Source organism: Sinohyriopsis cumingii, chromosome 3 (genome assembly GCF_028554795.1).
Source record: "Sinohyriopsis cumingii isolate HCF-2022 chromosome 3, ASM2855479v2, whole genome shotgun sequence".
Classification (NCBI taxonomy): domain Eukaryota; kingdom Metazoa; phylum Mollusca; class Bivalvia; order Unionida; family Unionidae; genus Sinohyriopsis; species Sinohyriopsis cumingii.
In genome coordinates this window covers 46,152,791-46,174,540 of record NC_142963.1, presented here as the reverse complement: position 1 = coordinate 46,174,540, position 21,750 = coordinate 46,152,791, and the positions used below count along the sequence as shown (strand labels likewise).

At 34.7% G+C, this 21,750-nt stretch overlaps 1 protein-coding gene across 2 annotated transcripts; it reads right to left on the bottom strand.

Annotated features, from left to right (window-relative positions):
* Positions 1 to 1,819: 1,819 nt before the first annotated feature.
* On the bottom strand, positions 1,820 to 20,614 carry LOC149802794 (prefoldin subunit 1-like). Of its 2 annotated transcripts, none has more exons than XM_089952228.1 (4): positions 20,501 to 20,614; positions 17,578 to 17,744; positions 10,377 to 10,461; positions 1,820 to 4,071 (listed from the first exon to the last, which is right to left on the bottom strand). In XM_089952228.1, exons 1-4 carry the CDS (start codon positions 20,537 to 20,539, stop codon positions 3,982 to 3,984), a joined length of 381 nt encoding a protein of 126 aa, XP_089808354.1. In that variant the 5' UTR covers positions 20,540 to 20,614; the 3' UTR covers positions 1,820 to 3,981. The 2 variants fall into 2 exon arrangements, with proteins under 2 accessions (XP_089808354.1, XP_089808353.1); XM_089952227.1 differs by having other exon boundaries at positions 20,405 to 20,516.
* Positions 20,615 to 21,750: the final 1,136 nt, after the last annotated feature.

Genomic DNA, 21,750 nt, shown 5'->3' with positions numbered 1-21,750 from the left:
TAATGTTTGTTTCACCTTGCAAAATTCATGGCAGGGGAACAAAACTGAAAGAGAGGTTTAGGAAACAAGTCAGAAAAATTAGAACCTAAATAAATATAAAGCTTGAGATACAAAAGACTCGTGATTCTGTCATTGTAACCAAGAAAATTATTAAGCATATTAACCAATTGGGCAAAGGATTTAAAAATTGGTTTGTAATGATCAATTCTGTTGTTAATGGTAGCAGTTGTAAGGACACAGTTGTGGCGATAACACATGTATACGTTTATATCACCATTGGTTCCATTTTATCATAAGCAAATACTAATATCCCTCATACTACATGTAGTCTTAATTATAAGATGGTTTTAAGTTTTTTCTTTTCTTTATTTCAATAGAGAAGTGACTAAAAATTTCATAAACTGTTTTGAGAAAAATATTTTAAAAATTATGCTTTCATTTGATTACCATTTTCTGTTTAAATAAGTCTGTACAGTTTGAAGTATTAAATAAATGCCGTTTACCTCTGTTATACTAAATTCACTTTGATTTTATTTTGAAAAAGAGACACCAAATACCTTAAAATACCTTAGGGGGATACACAAACACATAAAATCCTTTATAAAATTTTGGCTTAATAGGGGGACTCATCAAAGGTTACTAGCTAACATAACTAGGAGCTTGAGAGGGGCTGAGGTAAGTATATCTTGCATGTAATCCACAATCCAATAATAATTTGGCTCTACACTTATGTACTTCTTAAAGCATAGTAGGTACAAGATAAAGGTGTATGCATCTGCAATAGACACAATGGAGAGAATGTTGGCATACTGCTAAAAGTATAAAAGTTGTAGAACATGAAGAGCTATACCTTGTGTTATTGCTGTTTGTGGCTTTATATATCAAATTTGTCTTTATGTATCAGTCAAATATATATTCAGTCTCAAAAGTCATACATTTTGTTTCTTCGACATGTATCATGTATATTTGCACCGTTTGTTGCATGTATTATGTTAATGTTGTAACAGTCCATTTTAAATGATATATTAATATTTATCCTGGATTATATGCAGCACAAAAAAAGTCAGTAATTCTCAAAAGCGCATTATAATAAAATAACTCGGAATCCGAACTAAGGTATCACGGAAAAATTTGGTTACAGATCATGCTAGTGTAATAAATGTTCTATAATGAGGGAGAGAGAGATTTTTTTATATTAGTTTACATCAAGTTTCGGGGGGGGGGGGCCAAGTGGCTCAGTGGTCAAAGGCGCTCTCCGTTATGGATCACTGCCATCTCACCTCTGTCTGCGCCAGTTCAAGTCTCAGATTCAGCCAATGTGGGTGTGTGAGAAAACTTGCCAATAGCTTCTCATGGGTTGGTGGTTCTTTCTGCGTTTTCCCGGGTTCTTCCTCCACCATTAATACTGGCCACCATGTATAGCCTATCGTGTGCTGAGAAATGGTGTTAAACCCTACAACAACAACAATTACAAGCTTCTGGTGAAAGTTTCATTACATTTAATTTCCATGTAACAGATGCCATTGCTTCACATGACCTCCTTTTTCTCTCCAAACTCTTTGGACTTGCCCAAAGACAAGAACCTGATAAACTTGATACAGCCTGAGGTAAATTTGATCTTGTCCTGGTTGTCAGTCAAGTGGATTTGTCATTTCCTGCATCCCTAGAGCTAGACATATTCATAATAAAACTTGTCCACTGGCAGGGATCTCCTAGGAATTTTCTAAAGCATCAGGGTAAGTGCATGACTGCATCACAAAATGTTTCAAAACCAAGTGTTATCCTATTAGTGAACAAATCAATGAAATAAGGCAGAACATATATTTTCATAACATTCTTTATTTCCCAAATTTATATCATATTTTCATGCCAGATCTCATTAGCTTTTTTCAATTTAAATACATGGTAATATCAAATTTTTCTGGGTTTTCTTTGGGGATGAAATTCTAACTGCCCTGAATCAAAACTTTATATAAAAAATATGTTTGTGTCCTTTGCGATACTTACTTTGGAAGAGAAGTTAATTATAACAAGAGTAGCAAGGGGCATAAATAATCTAAAGTAGCCTAGACCAATAATTCAGGATCCATGTTGGAATATCTGGGTGAAATTAGTTCTCTATCCAACCAGAATAGGACAAAGGCAGTCAAAATAGGGAGAAGAGAGTGTAGAAACGTAAAAAAATGTATAATGTTCACTCATTCAGGGTTTATACAGAATTCTGAATGATAAATTCAAAGACTTTTCTCAAACTTTCAAAGACCACAAACATAGATTTCCAAGACCTATTTTCACTAACATTTTGTATATAAGTTATGTTATTTAAGAAAACAACGAATGCAAAATACTACAAATGAAACTGAATGGGTCAGTAAAAGAAAGAAACCAGGAAAACTCGACTACATCTGAATCTAGCAACATTGGACAATTTTATTTGTGATTATGGAAAGAAATTAAAATGTTTTGGTTTATTTCAATTATAAAAGACTTTTAAGGACCTCAGGATAATCTGCTCAATTTTTCCAAACTTTTAAGGCCTTGAAAATGCTACCTCATTTTTCACAAACTGTCAAAAACCTTCAAAGACCATATGAACTGTGTCATTTCTTCAGGTGTCATTTATGAATTTTCATTAGGAACTGCATAAACTGCTATGTAATTTCTGGCACTAAAGTCAGGAACAAAAGACAATGACTATGTAATATGGTAATTATGCTGGATTATCTTAATTGTATACCTAATTATACACCCAAAAAGTGATAAAAACAGTGTCACTCAGGTGATAAAGATTAGAATTTGATGACATGACTGTTTATAAGAATAACACTCAAAGGATAGTGGGAAACAAAAGTATATTGGCACTGGTGCATTGAATATTGGTGGGTTCAAAAGCATCATGGGGTAAAATGATAGTATATCAGAACTGCAATGGTAAATGGGCCTGTGGAGAACACTGACGGGGGTAAAAACAACATCATTACACGAAATAAAAGAAACGGCGATTCAGAATGATACAAGATACACCTTGACCAGGTTCCATACAAACATATCATGCCTACAACCATGTATTTGCCAGTAAGATTAAACTTTCACAATGAAGTTTAGCTGTATACAACATTTGCTAATTTAAATTAAAGTGGATCATTGTGGTGTGGTTCAGAATGATGCAAGAAACACCTCAACCATGTTACATGAACATAATACGCCTATAGCTAGCGATATGAGTGGAAGAGAAAACATCTACACTGGGGTAACCTTAATTAAAAAATTATTTTTGTGAAAACAAGGCAGGTCACTGTGTCCTAATTTCACCCTGACAGGTTCATACCAACAGGAGGGATGATCCTAAGTTCCATGAAGGACTACTTCATAAAGCTGGCAGGATTATCAATAAAACAAAACTTTTATACTATTAATCAGACTGATAAGTGCAATTAATGTATACATCTGGCAGCAGTAGCAGCAAAATAAAGTTTTATACCATTAACCTGAATGGTAAATTCCATGAGGAACCAATGCATAGCTGGCAGTATTATTGGTAAATTGAAACTTTATCAACCTCATTTTGGATATTATCAATAATGCCATTAGTAAAGACATAAGCTCTGTTGTATTTCAAACTGGTGAGATAATGAGATCACAGATTTTTAGAACAATGATATATTTCAAGAAAATCAACATTCAGAGAGATTTATGATACTATCAGTCTTTGAAATGGTGTTAGCCTGCAATTCAACACAGAAACTTTAATGTAAACATGCAACAAAGACCTTTCCATTTTGAATGAGTAAGACATAAATGCCAACATTGCATGGAAAAAAAGCTGTGACTTTCATATACACTCTTCTGATGAAAAAGAAATATGGTAAAAGAACCCACAACATTTAAAGGTACTTACATCATTTTTAATGGCATGATTGTAGAAGTTTACAACAAAGAAACTGTAAATTGATATAGTAAAAAGCTGAACACAATATTTTATCACTGTCGGCTTTGCTGTTTTGACAACACAAGATCTCTCAAACTGGTTTCACTTTCCTTTATACTTCGTTCCAAATACGCCTTAGTATTCTGCAAAAGATAAAGGTACAATCATTTATCTTTTAGTTAAATCTCAGTTCAAATTTTGAGGATATTTAGTTTTGCCTTTGAATACAAAACTTTTCATTGGAAAAAAAACGAAAGCACATGCCTGTAGGTATAAAAGAAATCTTACTATTGCTAAAATCACAGATTACATCACATCATCTCAAAATTCATCCAGAAAATATCAATATAAAATGTCCACTGTTCAGATATAAATTGTCAGCTCCTCAGACATTATCAAGATAAATAATTAATACAAACAACTGTTCATATTTATAAATGATAAATCAAAATGGATCTTCCGTCCTGATCCACTCCATGCGATCTGATTTCAAATTTCTGTTTATTTCAGATATTCTGCACCTAGATGCTGGACAAACTGAGTTTATTAATTAGTAACACAATTGATATAATATGTAACATTTTACAGTGTTGAACAGAGTTCAGTGATGCAACAATGGGCTGAAAAAGAGAAGCACTCCATAAACACAGGAAAGAAGGAGCTAAAGAGTTATCTACCTTGCCCATATTCAAATGTACTGTATAAACACCAGAAAAGAGGAAGCTATACAGAGTTGTCTACCTTGCCGCTATTCAAATATCTGCTTCTTCAAAAATGCAGCAAATAATAAACAATGTCCATCTCAGATACCCCATTCACTATGAAATGCCCAATTCCCTATGAAATACTCCATTCATTGTGAAATACCCCACAAATATTTGTGAAGATTTCATTGGTGAATGAAGTGTTCAATGCTGAGATAAAACTGACTATATAAATGAAAATTTAAAACAATTCAAGTCAATGAAAATCCACTGCAAATTACAAGGAATGATGTCGCACTTGCTCATTCTATCCATTTTCCAAAACTACCTCAATCATAAGAATTTGAAATTACATCACAGGTACACTTCTGAATGCAAAGAATACTACTTTTATATGCATAAGCATCATCACTATACACAATTATAAGTGTCTGCAAAAATGGAGATCAATGCTAATGCATAGTCAATGGGGATTGAAAACAAGATTGATGTGACCATCTTTGGTGGTGTTGATCTGCATGTTTCATGATGAGTACAGCTACGATACTACAAAAATTACATAACAATACATGTAAAAGTGCCCGATAAATGAAGCTAACTTTTTATGTAAAAATGTAAAGTTGGCAATGAAGGTTATTAAAATGACACTGCTTAAAAAGTGATACATCATTTTAAGGCTAAATTTAAAATATCCTGTTTAATTAACTGCAAAAGAATACTTCAATATACAATTCCGTGCAAATATTAACTACAGACCTCAAAGGGATGGATGCTCTCCTGTTCGAAAAGAATTTCCAGGAATTCAACAAAAAAATTGTCTTCTTTTTCTTGAGTGTTGAAACCATCTCGGACATTCCTGAGAAATAAGCTTTCCTAATTAGCCAATCTTGCAGACATACTGGACGTATGATTATTACCATATTCATTTACAACAAACTAGACATGATTTCAACTCTTGGTGAAAACCGCTTGTCAAAATAACCATCCATTCGGGAGGTGTAGTGATACCACGATTTTTTCTGATGGCCGTTGTGACAGCAATATTGAAATAAGACTGGACTATTTGCAAGATTTTCATGTTGGCTGCCATGGTTGCCACATTCACCCACAGTGAATGTCAGATTAGCATAATTTTGGATCTATAGCAACTAGACAACAAACAAAGCCTTCTGATGAAAATTCCATTTCAATTTGACTTTCCATTTAGGAGGACTAGTGAATGCAAGTTTTCAAGATGTCTACTATGGTGGCCATATCTAAGGTCAAATTGGCACCAATTTTATTTATGACCAACTAGATATCAAAATTTGTCTTTTGGTGAAAGAAAGATATGGATAGACTTTCCATTTAGAAGCAGTATCAATAAAAGCAATTCAAGATGACTTTTATGGCCAAATGAGCATCATTTTCATTTAGAACCACAGGAAAGTTGCTGTCCCGGACTACCTCTTTTAGGAAAGCTGGAGTCCCAGTCCTAAAATTAGGAGTCCCAATAACGATACAATTTCTCCTTTGCAATAATAAAGAGCATTATGCAAGTACTGTTGGGTCATCAATATTATGTATGTCATTGAATCGCTAACCCTCATTCATTGTGAAATATTTGGTACCATATATAATCAGTTATGAGTCCAAATGCAAAACTGCACAGACCCAGATCTCCCATCACATAATGCACCAGAAGAACTGGGTCTGCACAGTTTGTATGGAGTAATCAGAAGAACAAACAGCATAGACCTGTATCTGCAGGTGCGATATGCTACAGCTGATCACTATATTTGTTGTTTGCAGTATGATTGGACTTACAAGAGAGTGTAAACAATATTATATTAATTTATTATAAAGGAATGAAAATTAAAACAATTGAAAACAGTGATTGCGATGTTACAACTAGAGGGAATCTAAATCAGATGTGTTTTGAAAATAAAAATTGAATAAAGAAATGGAAAAGCAGAAAATTGCTTTGAAAATCACAGAAAATTAGCATCTGTACGGTAACTTGTAATTATATGAACATCGAAGTTTATATTTTCGTCATTAAGGATATTTTATGTATATAATTAATTGGTCATAAGATGAATCCAACTGCAAACTACACAGATCCAGATCTGCCATCACAGGAATCAAGAAAGAGATTAGTTTTTCATCCATATTAATTTATTTAATTACCTTTCAAATAAAAAATGACAGGGAACATCAAGCAAAACATATTGTTTTCATCACATGATTTGAAACAGTAATGATTATTCTCAACATTCAAATTCCATATGATTTCAGCTTTGATAACATCATTTTGGCATATGTACTTCAAAGTTGGCTGACAATGGCGGCTTAACTGTCTTTCTAAAGACATTGTTGAAAAGATAAAGTACTATTTACTTAAAAAGCTTGATGGCTGAGACTGTTTTAGTAAATCCTTGTGCTTTATTGCCTTTTACATTACTGGAAATGACTTTCCCTCCAAAAGCAGCAAGTTTGAAGCTTTTTCTTACAAACAGTGCAAATTGTTTTGTGTTTATTTTCACTGGAATCTTTTATGAACCATGATTTTACATCTCAAATCATTAGTCCATAAAAGATCACTTCCAGCATTGCTTGAGTGAGGGCCATTCCATTAAAACATTTATGGGACCCAGGGAAGGCAATTTTAAAGTGGGGTACTCACCCATAGATAATATTTATAAATTTTTTATCATTTTAAAATGAACTCTGTTCCCTGGCATGTATTTTTAAAAAACTGCCTTCCCTTGGTACAGTGCATGTTTGAATGGATCAGCCCTGATAAAAGTTCAAAAGACTTAAAAAGGTGTCAAATTATATATCTATGTATCAATTCTGCACCAGTAACACTGCAACAACTCTAATAACTGTGACAAAATCTTCACAGAAAAAGATGGTTAACTGGAAATTGGATCGAACATGCATGCACAATCCAACAAAACTGCCAGTTTGTGAGTTACTTCCCTTTATTCACTTACTGAGAGTTTTAGACCAATGGTAGTTACCATCATACCGATTGACAAACTGACATTTTAAAAAAAAAATTTAATGAAAACATAGCAAAGAAAAAACTTAACTCCATTTCCACCAATTTCACAAACTTTGACAAAACTTTGAACAAAAGGCCATTTTTCATTAACATAAAATGACCACCTGAAATTTCACATGTGAACCCTGAAATTACACAACACTGAAAAAAGCTGACTTTTTAAATGATGATTTATGACGATTAACACTGGAGTTCATATCCCTTTGATGAACAAAAGTGTCACAAAATCTTTTCATTATTTTTCTAAATATGGCATATGATAAAATGCAAGTATTCCAAATAATGCAGAATGATTTAAAATATTACGTATAAAAAGTAAGCTAAAAGTTGCTTATCAAAGCAAGGGTTTCAAAGCACATACACGTATCATTGGTCTTTTGATCTAAATAATCATTAAGCACTGGCAATTAATTCACTAGTGGTTTAATCTCCTTTTAAGCTAAGATCTCACCTTTGCAGCTTCACTTAGGCTTTTTACAATCAAATGAACTTTGTTTGACAGTCCGTACACTACATAACTAATGCTTGATTTTTTAGGAACAGACTAAATAAAACAGAGGTTCACCAACATAAAAAAAACTGAGGACTCGTATGTTGGAATGTCAAGATTCCAAAATAAAATGCATGCACACATTTTCACAGATTTCAGTGTCATGGAGAAGCCTGGCCAAACATATATCGTGCTTAGTCTACTGGTGAAAACCCCATATGGATATGACTTTCAGTTTACGAAGAGCAGCAATAACAAGATTTTCAAAATGGCTGCCTTGTGGCCATAATGGAAATAGGATCAGTACAATTGTCATTTTAAGAACAATCAAACAGCATAAAATGTATTCCAGTCAAATACCCATGTTGATATTATTACTCTCCATTCTGAAGTAGCAATATTTTCAAGATAGTTACTGTGGTAGTCATACTGGATAACAGATTAGCATAATTTTCATTTAGAACCAACTAGAGATAAAAAAATCTTTTAGTGAAATCCCCCATGTTGATATGACCCTCTATTGTGGAGTGGCAATAACACAAATTTCCAGATGGATGCTGTGGCAGCCATATTTTTGATGCCCAAGTGCAACAATTTTCATTTAGGATCATGTAGACACCATAAACCTTCTGCTGAAACCACATGTTGATATGCCATTCTGTTCTGGAGAAATAGCAATAACAAGATTTTCAAGATGACTGTCATATTAGACTTCAGATTAGCACTATTTTGACCTAGCACAACTAAACACAATAAGAAGTCTTTTAATGAAAACCCAGTGTTGATTCAACCATTCATTCTGTAGAACTAATAATAATTTTCAGAATGGCCACTGTAGCTATACTGAATGCCTGCTGCACCATTTTCATCTATGACAAACTAGGCATGATGCCGAATGCGCATAAATTTTAAAAATAGCAATAACAAACGTGTGCTAATGGATGGGAGGACAATGGATGACTGAAAACAGGTCATCCCATAAGCTCTTCTGCTCTATGACCAGTTGAGCAAATAATGTACTAATTTAGGCTCTAGCATTTTTTATTGTTATTTCTGAATTCTTTGCATGTTTGACTGTGTCTAAGTTCTTCTAATTTAAATACTGCTTTATATTTGACCAAATAAATGCACATGAAAGTCTTAAGATGCAGGATACAGTTAAATAACCTCTGAACAATAATCCAATATTATGAAAAAGAACAAAATAAGTCAAAACCGCCCTGGTGGCCTGGTGGTTAGAGTGTCCGCCTCGGATGCATTGGGTCATGGGTTCAATCCCTGACCGAGTCATACCAAAGACTCACAAAAATGGTACTAACAGATGCCTCACTTAAAGCTCAGTATTAAGAGGTTAGTGTTAGACTGGTCGGCCTGGTGTCAAGATAATGTAACTGGGTGGGACATCATGCTACTACATGTTTGTGGTATGATGCCCCAGTGCTAGACAACACCATAAAATGTCCCACTGCAGACATTGTAGCAGTATGACTGAAAAATTGTTAAAGCTACATTAAAAATCCAAATCACACACATACACACACAAAATAAGTCAAGTGAAAAGAAATACCATATATACTTGCTTACAAGTCAAGCTGCAAACAACAAAGATCCAGATCTGCTGTAGCATAATGCGCCTGCATATGTGGGTCTCTGTTGTTCCACTGATTACTCCTAACAAACTGCACAGATCCTGATCAGCTAGCACTTTATGCGATGACAGATCTGGGTCTGTACAGTTTGCAGTTGGACTGGTCTTATAATTGAGTATAGACGGTATTTGCAAAGTAAAGTATTTTCAAACTGATCCACATTCTCAGGTATTTTAAATGTAGAATGAATAATGACATGTATTGTCTATGCTAGCAATACAATGCAACCTCTCTTCACAAGCCATCTAAGTAATGAAACAAAACTTGTCTGTTTTTGGAGGCAGCTTTTTCACAAAGAAAAATTATATGTTGAAAATAAGAGCTGAGCAAATTATACACTGGTTGGATGTAAGATGTGTTCAAGGATGGTGACATAGGAGAAAGGATGGGCTGTATCCTAAGTGGTACATATAAATACATTCTTTTTCGATACTGACACAAGAACCATATGTCATCAGATATTTGCTGTTAATTTATAGCAATCAATATACTGATGTAACCTGTAACACATCCAATTGCAGATAAATGTTTTATCATCAGCTAACAAAATACTTACTTCTATTGTTTTAATTTTTTCCTCTGCAGCTTTTATTTTCTTGTCAAGTGTAGTCCTTGCCTCAGATATTGGTGCGAGTACAAACCTGATAAAAGAGGAAGAACTTACAAACATTGTTACATAATTATCTACAGCTAGCACTGCTACACATCAATTGTTAGCTAAACTCTTAAAAATCAATAGACTCATTTAAAATTTAATTAAAATCTTTATATTGTACCTCAAGAACATTTGGATATAATAGTTTCATTACTACTGGCATGATATAGAATCTTTATCACAATTAATCACTGACATTCTTTTGCTATGAAAACAAATCACTTTTTTCAAATCTAACCACTCAAAGTTAAAATGTCAATTTCCATATTATTGTTTAACACTTTTGAAATGGATGATGTCTAACTGTGGTAAATTCAGGAAACAAGCAGGGATCGTCCTGGGCTTCGCCAATGTCGCAAATTGCGATTTTTTTTCCTTATTGGCGACAAAAATATCCCATCTGGCGATTTTTTTGGCGACAGACTTTTTGGTTATTTAATTTGTACATACAATCATGGATTTGGACTGAATAAATTTAAAGCCAGAACGAAAGGAAGCCACAAACTTGACTAAGTAATGCATTGGAATCAATCTGTTAAACAAACGATCCTTTGTTCTTATTGACAACCCCATCTTTACAGTGCATTGTTACATCATAATCTGCTTATGCTGACATCTGGGCTGAGTACTGTATGCTGTGATACAGTCATTCATGCTACCGCACTATACCTACAACTGACCGACTTCTGAAGACGCGAATAGAACAGATACAATTAATTGAATGACTAATCCTTCTGTTTTTTTTGTTTTTTTTTACATATACCAATACAATAGTTTTGTTGAACCTTCATAGAAAACTGATAACCTTTGAAGTACCGACTACTGCGTATATATACAAAGCAAATGGAAAAAATCTCAATCACAATTATATCTGTCGCCAGTGCAGCATTTTACTCATTGATCTTTTCCTTTTGCCATCAATCCCGTGTTACGGCTGCAGAGACTTAAACTCCGCAACAAAAAATAGCTAAAAAGAAAACAGTTTTGCATAATTAATAATAATTATTTATTTCTCAAAATACAGGAGTGAAAGAATACCTAAATAGGGTGTGAATTTATGCTTATATATACGGTACAATATTGCCAAGTGTTGACTCATGTAAGTTTCATTCGTGGGAATGGAGATCCTATTTTGTTTGTTGAGAAAATTTATACAGCATTCAGTGATCATTCTTGGGATTTAGGAAGCAATTCACTACAAGCTTTGTGAAGTTAGCCATAAGGGTGTGGGGGGGGGGGGTTGCTGAGAGACTACTGGTGTCACCTGTCAGCACTTTAGACTGTGAATGTGGATTCAGTAAGATGAACCTCATAAAAACTGACATCAGAAATAAACTCTGCATCTCATCTCTCGAGAATTTAATAAGAATCAGCATGTACAGATGTGAAAAATTAGACTTTGAAACTGCGTTCAACAAGTGGGCAGCCCTAAAATCGCGACGTATCTTCATGTAACACTTTGTAACATTTTGTTAATGCTTGTTGTAATTAGAGTATTAACCAACCCATCTTTTGTAATTTTCATTGCCTGTTACATTAACAGACTAAATTAACACTTGAAAAAATGTACACTACTTGTTCTGGCGACACTTTTTGAAAATTGGCGACAAAATATTGAGGTTGGCGATTTTTTTGGCGACAGCTTTTTAAAAGCCAGGAGCATCCCTGAACAAGAAAATCAAACAGCTGCTAGTATGAATGCTCTTTTTAATGAGACATTAATATAAATGCAAAAATCATGTGATCTTGAAAATTATCCTCTATTTGCCAAGATTTCTTCAAAAAGAAAGTTTCAAATTTGGACACTGTTGGAGGAAAAAGAGTTTATTTTTTTCATTTCTTACCTCCTTTTATCAAATGAATTTACATATTTTCACTTTATAATATCATATTGTAACTGATAATAATACCCACAGAACATGAGAAATTATCTGAAACTGAGCAATTATTATAATTTGGTCTTATAGTACTTCATGTTTACATTTATTTAGAGGGGTTTATCTTCCTAATGTTCATGAGTAACTCTTTATGCTACATTTTTAAAACTTTACATTTCATTAGCCCTCTGTTTCCATCATTATTGTGGTAAAGTGCTGTTAAATAGACTCATATGAAAACTGTACATGTTATTTGTCGATATCTCACTTGAAAATTCTTCCTACAGCATGTTATATAACTGTACCTTGCTTGAAAACTGTCCCTATTGCATAGTATATGACAATATCTCACTTGACCAATCTCCCTATTGCATGTTAATTGTTATATGTATATATCTCCATGTAGGATGACCAAGTACTTGAAAGCTCTCCCACTGCATGCTTTGTCATTATAAAACTAAAGCATAAAGCTTGTACATACAATTTTAACATGGTTGGCACTGACAGCAATGATGTTGCTACACAAGAAATTAAGAAATGCATTGCTGGATATTGAGTTCAACAGATTCGCCTGGACCTCCCCACCAAAAAATGACATTTACAGTGACCGATAGAGAATTTTTGCATTTTCAAACTAAGTCTATAATTATGTATGTATAGGATTTAATGACATGTCAGCACAGTCCTGGTTATATAGCACAGAAACAAATGAACATTTCTGAAAATTTAACATGAAAAATTGCAAGCACATCCATTTACAAAAACCTTCTAAATAAATGTAAAACTGAAGTCCTCGAAAACAAAATGCAAAGATCTTAATAAGGTTGTAAAAACACTGACATTAAGTGTATTGGTGCAAACTTTTGTGGATAATTTCACAGTACATTCTATCGTGGTCAGTGTGTCACATAATCATTAAGATAGACATATGGGCTAGGCTGACAATAACTTGGCAGCATATAATAGTTAATTTCTCGTTTGGAGGCATAAGTGAATTTTAATTAGAGTCTATTCAATAACGATGAGATAGGTCATTTAGTGAGAAATGACAAAGCTAGGGCAAACCAGAGCCAACATTTTGGGAAATCTTGGGCCATTTGAAAAAAGTGTCATAAAATGATATTTTTCAGAATAGATATTAATAAAAGCAGTCTTGAGAGAGTCAGCATTATGACTGTGTCGACTGACATGGTTCAGCTAGTAACTTACAGCCTATGACAGGGTGTAATTGTCTATCTAAGAGGTCTGATTATGTCATGGTTCCAGTAGAAATGCGAGGAACAGCAAGAAAAAAATTTAATTAATGGTAATGGGGTGATAACATCATGGTTGATGATCTCCTAGATAATGATAACCAAAACACCATAGGGAGTGGGGATCTCACATCATCCCACCCCTGACACTAAGAATTGCTAAAAACGTCAAAAATAAAAAGCCTTCCAAATGAACATAAATACTGTTACTTACAAGATGTAAGAGAAAACATAAAAAATGCCAAAGTTCTTTAAAATGTATAAAAAATTAAAGTTGCAAAAAATGTAAAATCCTTACAATTGATGCTTCCTGATAAGGTCACTAGCAGACGATATTCTGTCCATTTTACATGGACATTGGGCAACCTGACAGTTTCTCCTATATGCGATCACCAAAATGTACCATTTTTAACAAGACACAATGAAGTAAAGCCAATGTATAAATCACAAATACAGATACTAACAGAAATCTTGATTTGCATTATATATGTAATTTTTGTAAAAGTATCAATGAATTTGTTTCAACTTCCAATCACCATAAAAAGTCAACTGTAAATCTGTCTGCTGACAACAAATATGGTGGCTGAATACATCATTTGGGAAATATCTATACAGGATCAATTTTTTATACATAAACCACATTCTTGGCCAAACTGATATTTTCCAGCTGAACATCAAAAAAAAGCTACTAGATCCAGGTGATAAAAAAATTCTGTCTCGCAGTTTGGAAGTTGATACTCTTAAAAAGACTATACTCCACTGTCAGTAAACAATGGCATGGTACACACTCCAGGAGGTATGCATGGATGCCAAGGTTCACTCTCCAGGTGGTAAGAGTGGGTGAGGTATGTGTCCTATAAATGAGCAACACAACAGAACCTCATTTCTGTAATTTGTTCTAAAATCCAATCATCCTTCTGAAACATCATATCAAATATATCACTCTTCCTCAATCAGGCTGATGACATCCAGGATCCAAAATTATCTCATCCCCTGGGGATTGCATCTAGGATCCATAACTATCTCATCCCCTGAGGGTTGCATCCAGGATCCAAAATCACTATCATCTACTCATTTTCCTACAATATCAAACCGTGGCCCCTAGTGGCCAAGTGGTCTAAAGCGCTCTCCGTTACGGATCATTGCCATCTCATCTCTGTCTGCGTGGGTTCGAGTCTCGGATTCAGCCAATGTGGATATGTGAGAAACCTTGCCAGTAGCTTCTCATGGGTTGGTGGTTCTTTCCGGGCTTTTCCCGGGTTCTTCCTCCACCACTAATACTGGCCGCCATGTATAGCCTATCGTGTGCTGAAAAATGGCATTAAACCTACAACTACTACTACAATATCATACAAAATATTGGCATGAAACAATATACCAGTGCTACATATTGATACATATCATGATACACAAATAACACTAAGAGAATATAAATACACATCTAAAGAACAAATGAATGAAGAGGCCAGTGACTAATTATTATTCATGGTCATCAAAAATTAAAAATAACTTTATACAGTAAGCACTGTTTTGTCTTGATTTTTCCCCTGTAGTATCAGTGTTCCCAAATGGCAACATTAATCATGCATATGTAAATCATTTCACTCCTAACCAAATATGACCAGCCCTCCACAACCTATGCAGATGGATTTTAGGTTACAAAGAAAAGCTGACGGACAGACAGATTCACTGATGAATATGGTTTATCAGAATGTATCTACAAATGTGAGAATATGACAATATCAGATTCTTACTTATAAATGACTCTTAAGTATACGGTTTATGCGGGTAACAGATTTCAATTCAATCTCAACCTAGTATCATCAATACAAACACCAAACTGAAAAAGAACACTATCCATGATATACCATGACTGTACAACAGATTACACCAAACTACAATTTTCTGATAATTTCCAAGTCTGCATACACCTGGTCAATTTTCGTTCAAAACAGTGTAACCATTGTAATTTAAACTTTATTTCTTTTCATATTATTAAAAGAAACTGAGCAAAGTTATTGTCACATAATATTAACATTAATTTTCTTTAATAAAATCACTGTATTACTTTACTGTCTATATATTATTCATCCACTTTTAAATATTTTTCTCTGATGCTGGAAGAATTATTGGGGAAATATTAATTTCATATTCTCAAGTCCCTACAGTTTGCAAATTTTTAATAAGAAATATTTTATGAACTACATATTATAGGACAAAAATTAATTATGGTTTGAAGGTATATGAAAATTCAGTGTGAATATCACTGTACTTTACAAGAGAGTTTATTATTAGTACTCTAAGTACTCCCCATACACTTCTACATGCTTTCTCAGTCTGATTATCCAAGTATCCAAAGCAATTTTGTATTCATTTGGTGTGCTGCTCAAACAATGGAAAACTGCACTGTCTTCAAACTGCATGGTAGCTTTCAAATCATCTGCTTCTCTGTGATTCCCTGATAACCGGATCCGGCCAAACCTCATTCTGAGCTAAATCAGGACAGTAAAAAGGGAGGGCAAAGTTTGCATCCTGTCCTCACTCAGAAAGTCTGTCATCATAGTAGATTTATGTGCTGTTACATTCTTATGAAGCAGATGGATACCTCAGATACTGGTGTATGACGGGTGGTTCCAGTGTTCAACAACTCTTGGCTACACCCTGGAGACATCAAAATGAACAGTGACACTAGTCAGACACAGAAACCTGGATGAACAGGCAATTTAACTGGCATTTTAAAAAATTCTGAATAAAATTGTCTTGACAATTTTACTTTGTCAAGTTATCTGTGGTCTCTGCTCATTTTCTCCAATCTAAACTTTACTATTTCCTCCAAAATTGTGTTCAAATAAGTAAATTCATGTTCCATCACCAGTGATAATCTCAACCTGGTCACTCCTTTCATATCTGGCAAGCATCCATTTGGCAATTTCAACCTTAAAACTGTTTTTGATCAGCTATCAACAAAATCAGGGCCCATCTTGCACATACCTTTCAGAGCTTCAAATGATTCTTCAATATCTCCAATACAGTTCATGAATTAAAGCCCTGTGACAAGAGAAATATCATTCTTCACTGTGTATCCAGCATAGCCATGGACTGACTCTACACAGCAACCACTGTGTATCAAGCATAGCCATGGACTGACTCTTCACAGCAACCACTGTGTATCCAGCATAGCCATGGACTGACTCTACACAGCAACCACTGTGTATCAAGCATAGCCATGGACTGACTCTACACAGCAACCACTTGCTGCTCAATTATCACAGACACGAGTCATCTTCCATGGATTTGTGACCAGCATTAAAATGAAACCACATCAAAATTGTAGAATATGACAAAAGAATTACATCTCAGAACTCTATCCATGTGTGCCTTGATAGTCAGAGAGTGCCCAAAAAGTAGCTGGGTTTAACAAACTGCTCTTTGTTTAGAAGCAGAATTATCTGTCCTTTGACAATTTTGTGTCCCTGTCATCTACCTATGTTATATCACATGCATATATCTACAGGTATCCATCATGCTGTGTGTGCAGCTGTAAGTCATTTTATAGAGCATTATTCTATATATTGATCAGTATTAAATGTACTGACTGTTTCAAAGAAACAAAAAGTATAATAAAACTTTTAAGAACTTCACAAAAATCCCTAAAATATAACACATCAATCTATAAAAAAGATAACATTATAATCTTGATGTATAATATAGGAAAATTCAATCATCTAATCCTGCAAAGGAAACAATAGCTGACAGCAATTAGCATCTTAACTTAATGAAAACTAAAAGTGGTTAAGGCAACTGCTTAGCACCACAAAGACACTGGATTTAAAAAAGCTTCTGCACTTATGGTTATATGTTTTTTCCAAAATATTTAGACCTTTTACCTTAACCATACCAATCTAATTCCTACAAGATGCTAAACAATCAAATATGTATTAAGAAAGATAACAACAACAGTATAAAAATTACATTCTGCCAATTCCTTCGTAAACTTTGGTGTGCTCTGGTATTGCAGAGAGTTCCTTGTCTACAAGTTTAGAATGCTGAATATTTCTTTTGAGTGTTTCGATCTGAGCATCCGACACTTTCAACTGCTGTGTTGTCAGAATCATCTTCATCTGCATGTCTTGGAAAGCCTGCAAAATATTTGTAAAACAACATTATATTTATCTCCATCAAAATAAAGATTCTGGTGAACCATTATTGTACTCAATTTGCAAGATGCTGAAATTTATGGCCATGAGCTATCTCAAGTGGGTGAATGGATGGATGGATGGATGGATGGGTGGATAGAGGGTGGGTGGATGGATAATAATGTATGGATGTTATGTATATGTATGTATACAATCCAAGTTTTACAGTGCCAAGTAGTTTATGCATCCCAAAAGAGATACATGGGTAAAATCCTATAAATACAAGGCCACATTTTTAATATAAACCCTTTTAAAAAACCCAAAACCTTTTTAGCATGCATATTATCATGGAATGCAACCCAAGTTAAAAAACAAAGATAACCTCCAATTAGTTGCCTACAAGACACCATAATGTTAGCCTAAGCTACCTGATTCTAGAGAATGTTATAGCCAATGAAAGTAGATCTTCAGAGAAAACATTAAATTATGTCCAAAGGAACAAAACTATAACCAAAAGCCCCCAAATAAAATCCAAATGTAACAAATTTAAGAACGGGTAACAAAATACTTGTTTGTGATGTAATCAAATTTCAAATGCAATCCAATCAATAATTTTAGAAACAAAATATATATAATCTGCCTATATTCATTGATGCAAAATTGACTGTAAAAAGATCAGTTTAACTACACAAATTTAAAATACCCATTCAAAAAAACTAACACATATACATCATTCCTCCAGTCAGCAGCATTTTAAATGGAATTTGTCTGCATCCAAATTTTATTGTAAGCTCTGATAAAGTATAAAGAGGAACACAAATCACTTAATGTGGCTTATACTGTTTGTCTAAAAAACATTTCCATGACCGCTCCGGTTGCCTAGTTGTTACAGTGTCTGCCTTGGATGCGGGAGGTCATGGGTTATGATCCCTGGGCAATATCATACCAAAGACTTACAATAATGGTACTAACAGATGCCTCACTTGGAGTTGAGCGTTAAGAGATTAGTGTTAGGACTGGTCGGCATGGTGTCAGGATAATGAGACTGGGTGGGACATCATGCCACATGTCTGCGGCATGATGCCCCAGTGCTAGACATCACTATAAACTGCCACAATGCAGACATCATAGCGACATGACTGAAATTTTTTTAAAGCTACATTAAAAATCCAAATCACATCACATCACATTTCCAGGAATTCAAGATAAGACCATTTCCTTTTAACTGTTGAGTGTTGAAACCATCCCTGACAAATTAGTGCAATGTTATTAAAACCTGCAACTGTATGAAAGATGAGTACCACTTTCGTTTAGGAGAAACTTGGCACCAAGCTTTTGGTGATTGTCATATCGACATCATTTTCATTCAATACCAATTAGACACCACAAGAAGTATTCTGGTGACTTTCTAATTGGAGGCACAGCAACAATAGATTTTTACAAATGGATGCCATGGCAGTCCTATCTGAGGTCAAATTGACACAGTTTTCATTCAAGTCCAACTAAATATCATAATTAATCTTCTTGGGAAAACCCCATTGAATATGATATTCCATTTATGAAGAGTTGCAATAAGAAGATTTTCAAGATGTCTGCAATGTTGTATACCAATGTCATTTATTACTATTCTTTCATCATTAGAAGCCTTCTAGTGAAAAAACATGTCGATATGATTTTACTTCTTGAAGGAGTAGCAATAAGGCCAATGTGGCAGTCATACTGCACAAATTTATTTAAGACCAACCAGATGTTACATCAAGTCTTTGGTAAAAACCCTTTCCAAGAATGACCTTCTCTACAGGAAGAATAGCAATCAGGCATGATTATGGCCATGTCAAGCAGTAGTGTGGGAAAACTATTTGGCATTCCTTAAAGGTATGATAGTAAGCCAAACTTCGGATATTCAAAGTCTGACCTAAAACATCAGTACCAAATTTATTATGCGAAGCAAAATGTAGCCTGAAATATTGGCATTTCTACTTAAATAAGTCATACAAGAGAGGAGAGAAGTGTCCTCCCTTGTAGTTTTTATATAGTACATGTATGACAAGTAAATTGTAAGCAACAATATATGCCCCTGTGTGTAGGACTACATTTCCTCTCGAACCAATTTGTGTGCAATGTGCAAATGTTGTTCTTATCAGTCACTAACAAAATTTGCTGAATGTACCACATCACTACTTTAAAAGCATTCCCAAGAAAGACCGGAATTAAAAGTGATTTCGTTGACTGATTTGCGAGGGTGCCCCTTCAATCTAAACTGAACATATGAACGTTGTTTAAACCTAACATCTTGTTTCAAGGACGGTTAACCGCTTTAAGTCAGATAGCTTTTTTAACAAATGATTTTCTTCCTTCCAAACTTTAGTTAGATTATAAGAATGGTGAAATTTATGATTAATGGTGGCATTGTGGCTTTCAAAACGCCTGCATGACCACGTTGACATACATAATGTTAAAGAACAGGACAAAACTTTTCATTTCGCAACTGCTAATAGTATCGAGCGGCTCTTCGCATGATTACTACTCTAGTGATATGTTCTAAAAGTCTGTTTTGTAGTTCATACACGTGATACTGGTATGAAATTTAATTCGTCATAGTTTTTCGCTTTCTTGAATACATTACTCAAGTTGGCTTATGATCTATCAAGGCAACAACATACTTCACAGCCGATGGTTTCTGCAATCATTTTTGAGTCTTGTCTATACATTAAAGCAACATATTATTTCTACATATAAAATCAACGCTGGATTTTTACTTTTTTAAGTTCCATGTCAACCGGTAAATTGTTTGCCATGTTTGCTGTTGAATGTACTCTTCTGTGAAGAACTCTAAGAAGCAAGGGAACTAACTCTTTCCACGCCTCATCATAATATGCTATGGTGTCGCTACAGTCGACCGTTAACAAGATTTCCGAGTTGGCAACAGACCTTTTTGTAAATTGGCCACTGCAAATTTCTTAACTTAAGACTATAGTATGACCTTTTCATTTAGTATTGTGTAATAATTAAATCTGGCTCATTAACGGCTTGGGACATCACATAGTCTCCAGAGGTCATCCATGAAGGTGGTTTCGTCACTCGACTAGAACGTCGTGGTGCTGGAACAGGCAAGGAACTCTTCTCTGTTCGTAACTCATCAGTAACTACTACGTTACTTGGGCTCTCAATGCTGGTGTGACCTGGTACTGCAGAGTCATTATCAATGTCGATCACAGTGTCTTCTGGATTCATAGTTCCAGACTGTTCAGCAGTATGACCACTGTGCTCATCATCATCAACTGCACTAGCTGAAACTAACTCTCCTCCCACACTGGGATCACCATCATCTTAGTTTGAAGAAGTTTCATCATCCACTCTAAAACTCTCACTGGAGGGGTCTGTAATTGAATTTTCGCCGGCTAAATCATATTCAACACTGTTCCTGACAGATATATCTCCCGTATCAACCGTTTTGGAACCACCAGATACACCAATCAGTTCATTATCACTTGGAAGATAAAGCGATACAGAGTTTTTTCATCCTGGTCTGAATCTGTTTCCCTGATATTATTCTTGGGAGAGTTTCTGGTCTTGGATGTCGCAGACTTGAAAGCTTGTTTCTCTTGCTTACGATTATTATTATTTGACTGAATTGGCAAGGCACCAATAGGAAGCAGCAAATTTCTATGAAGAGTGCATTTGGGTCCTTTGCCATCTTCCGATCGTACAACATATACTGGGATATCCGGGTTTTGTTGGGATTCCACAATGTAAACATTAGTCTCCCAGCGATCAGCAATTTTGTGTTTTCCATCCAATTCCACTATCTTCACAAGAACCCTATTCCCAGGCTGAAGAGTTGCAGCTATTGCTTTCATGTCATATGCCCTCTTCTGTTTTTTCTTGAGAATTTTGCCGCAAGACATGTGGCTCGTTTGCACGATTCTTCCAATCGGTTCCGAAGAGATTCAATATAAATATACAAATTGCCTGATCCACTACCCTTATCTAATCCAAAATGCGAGGT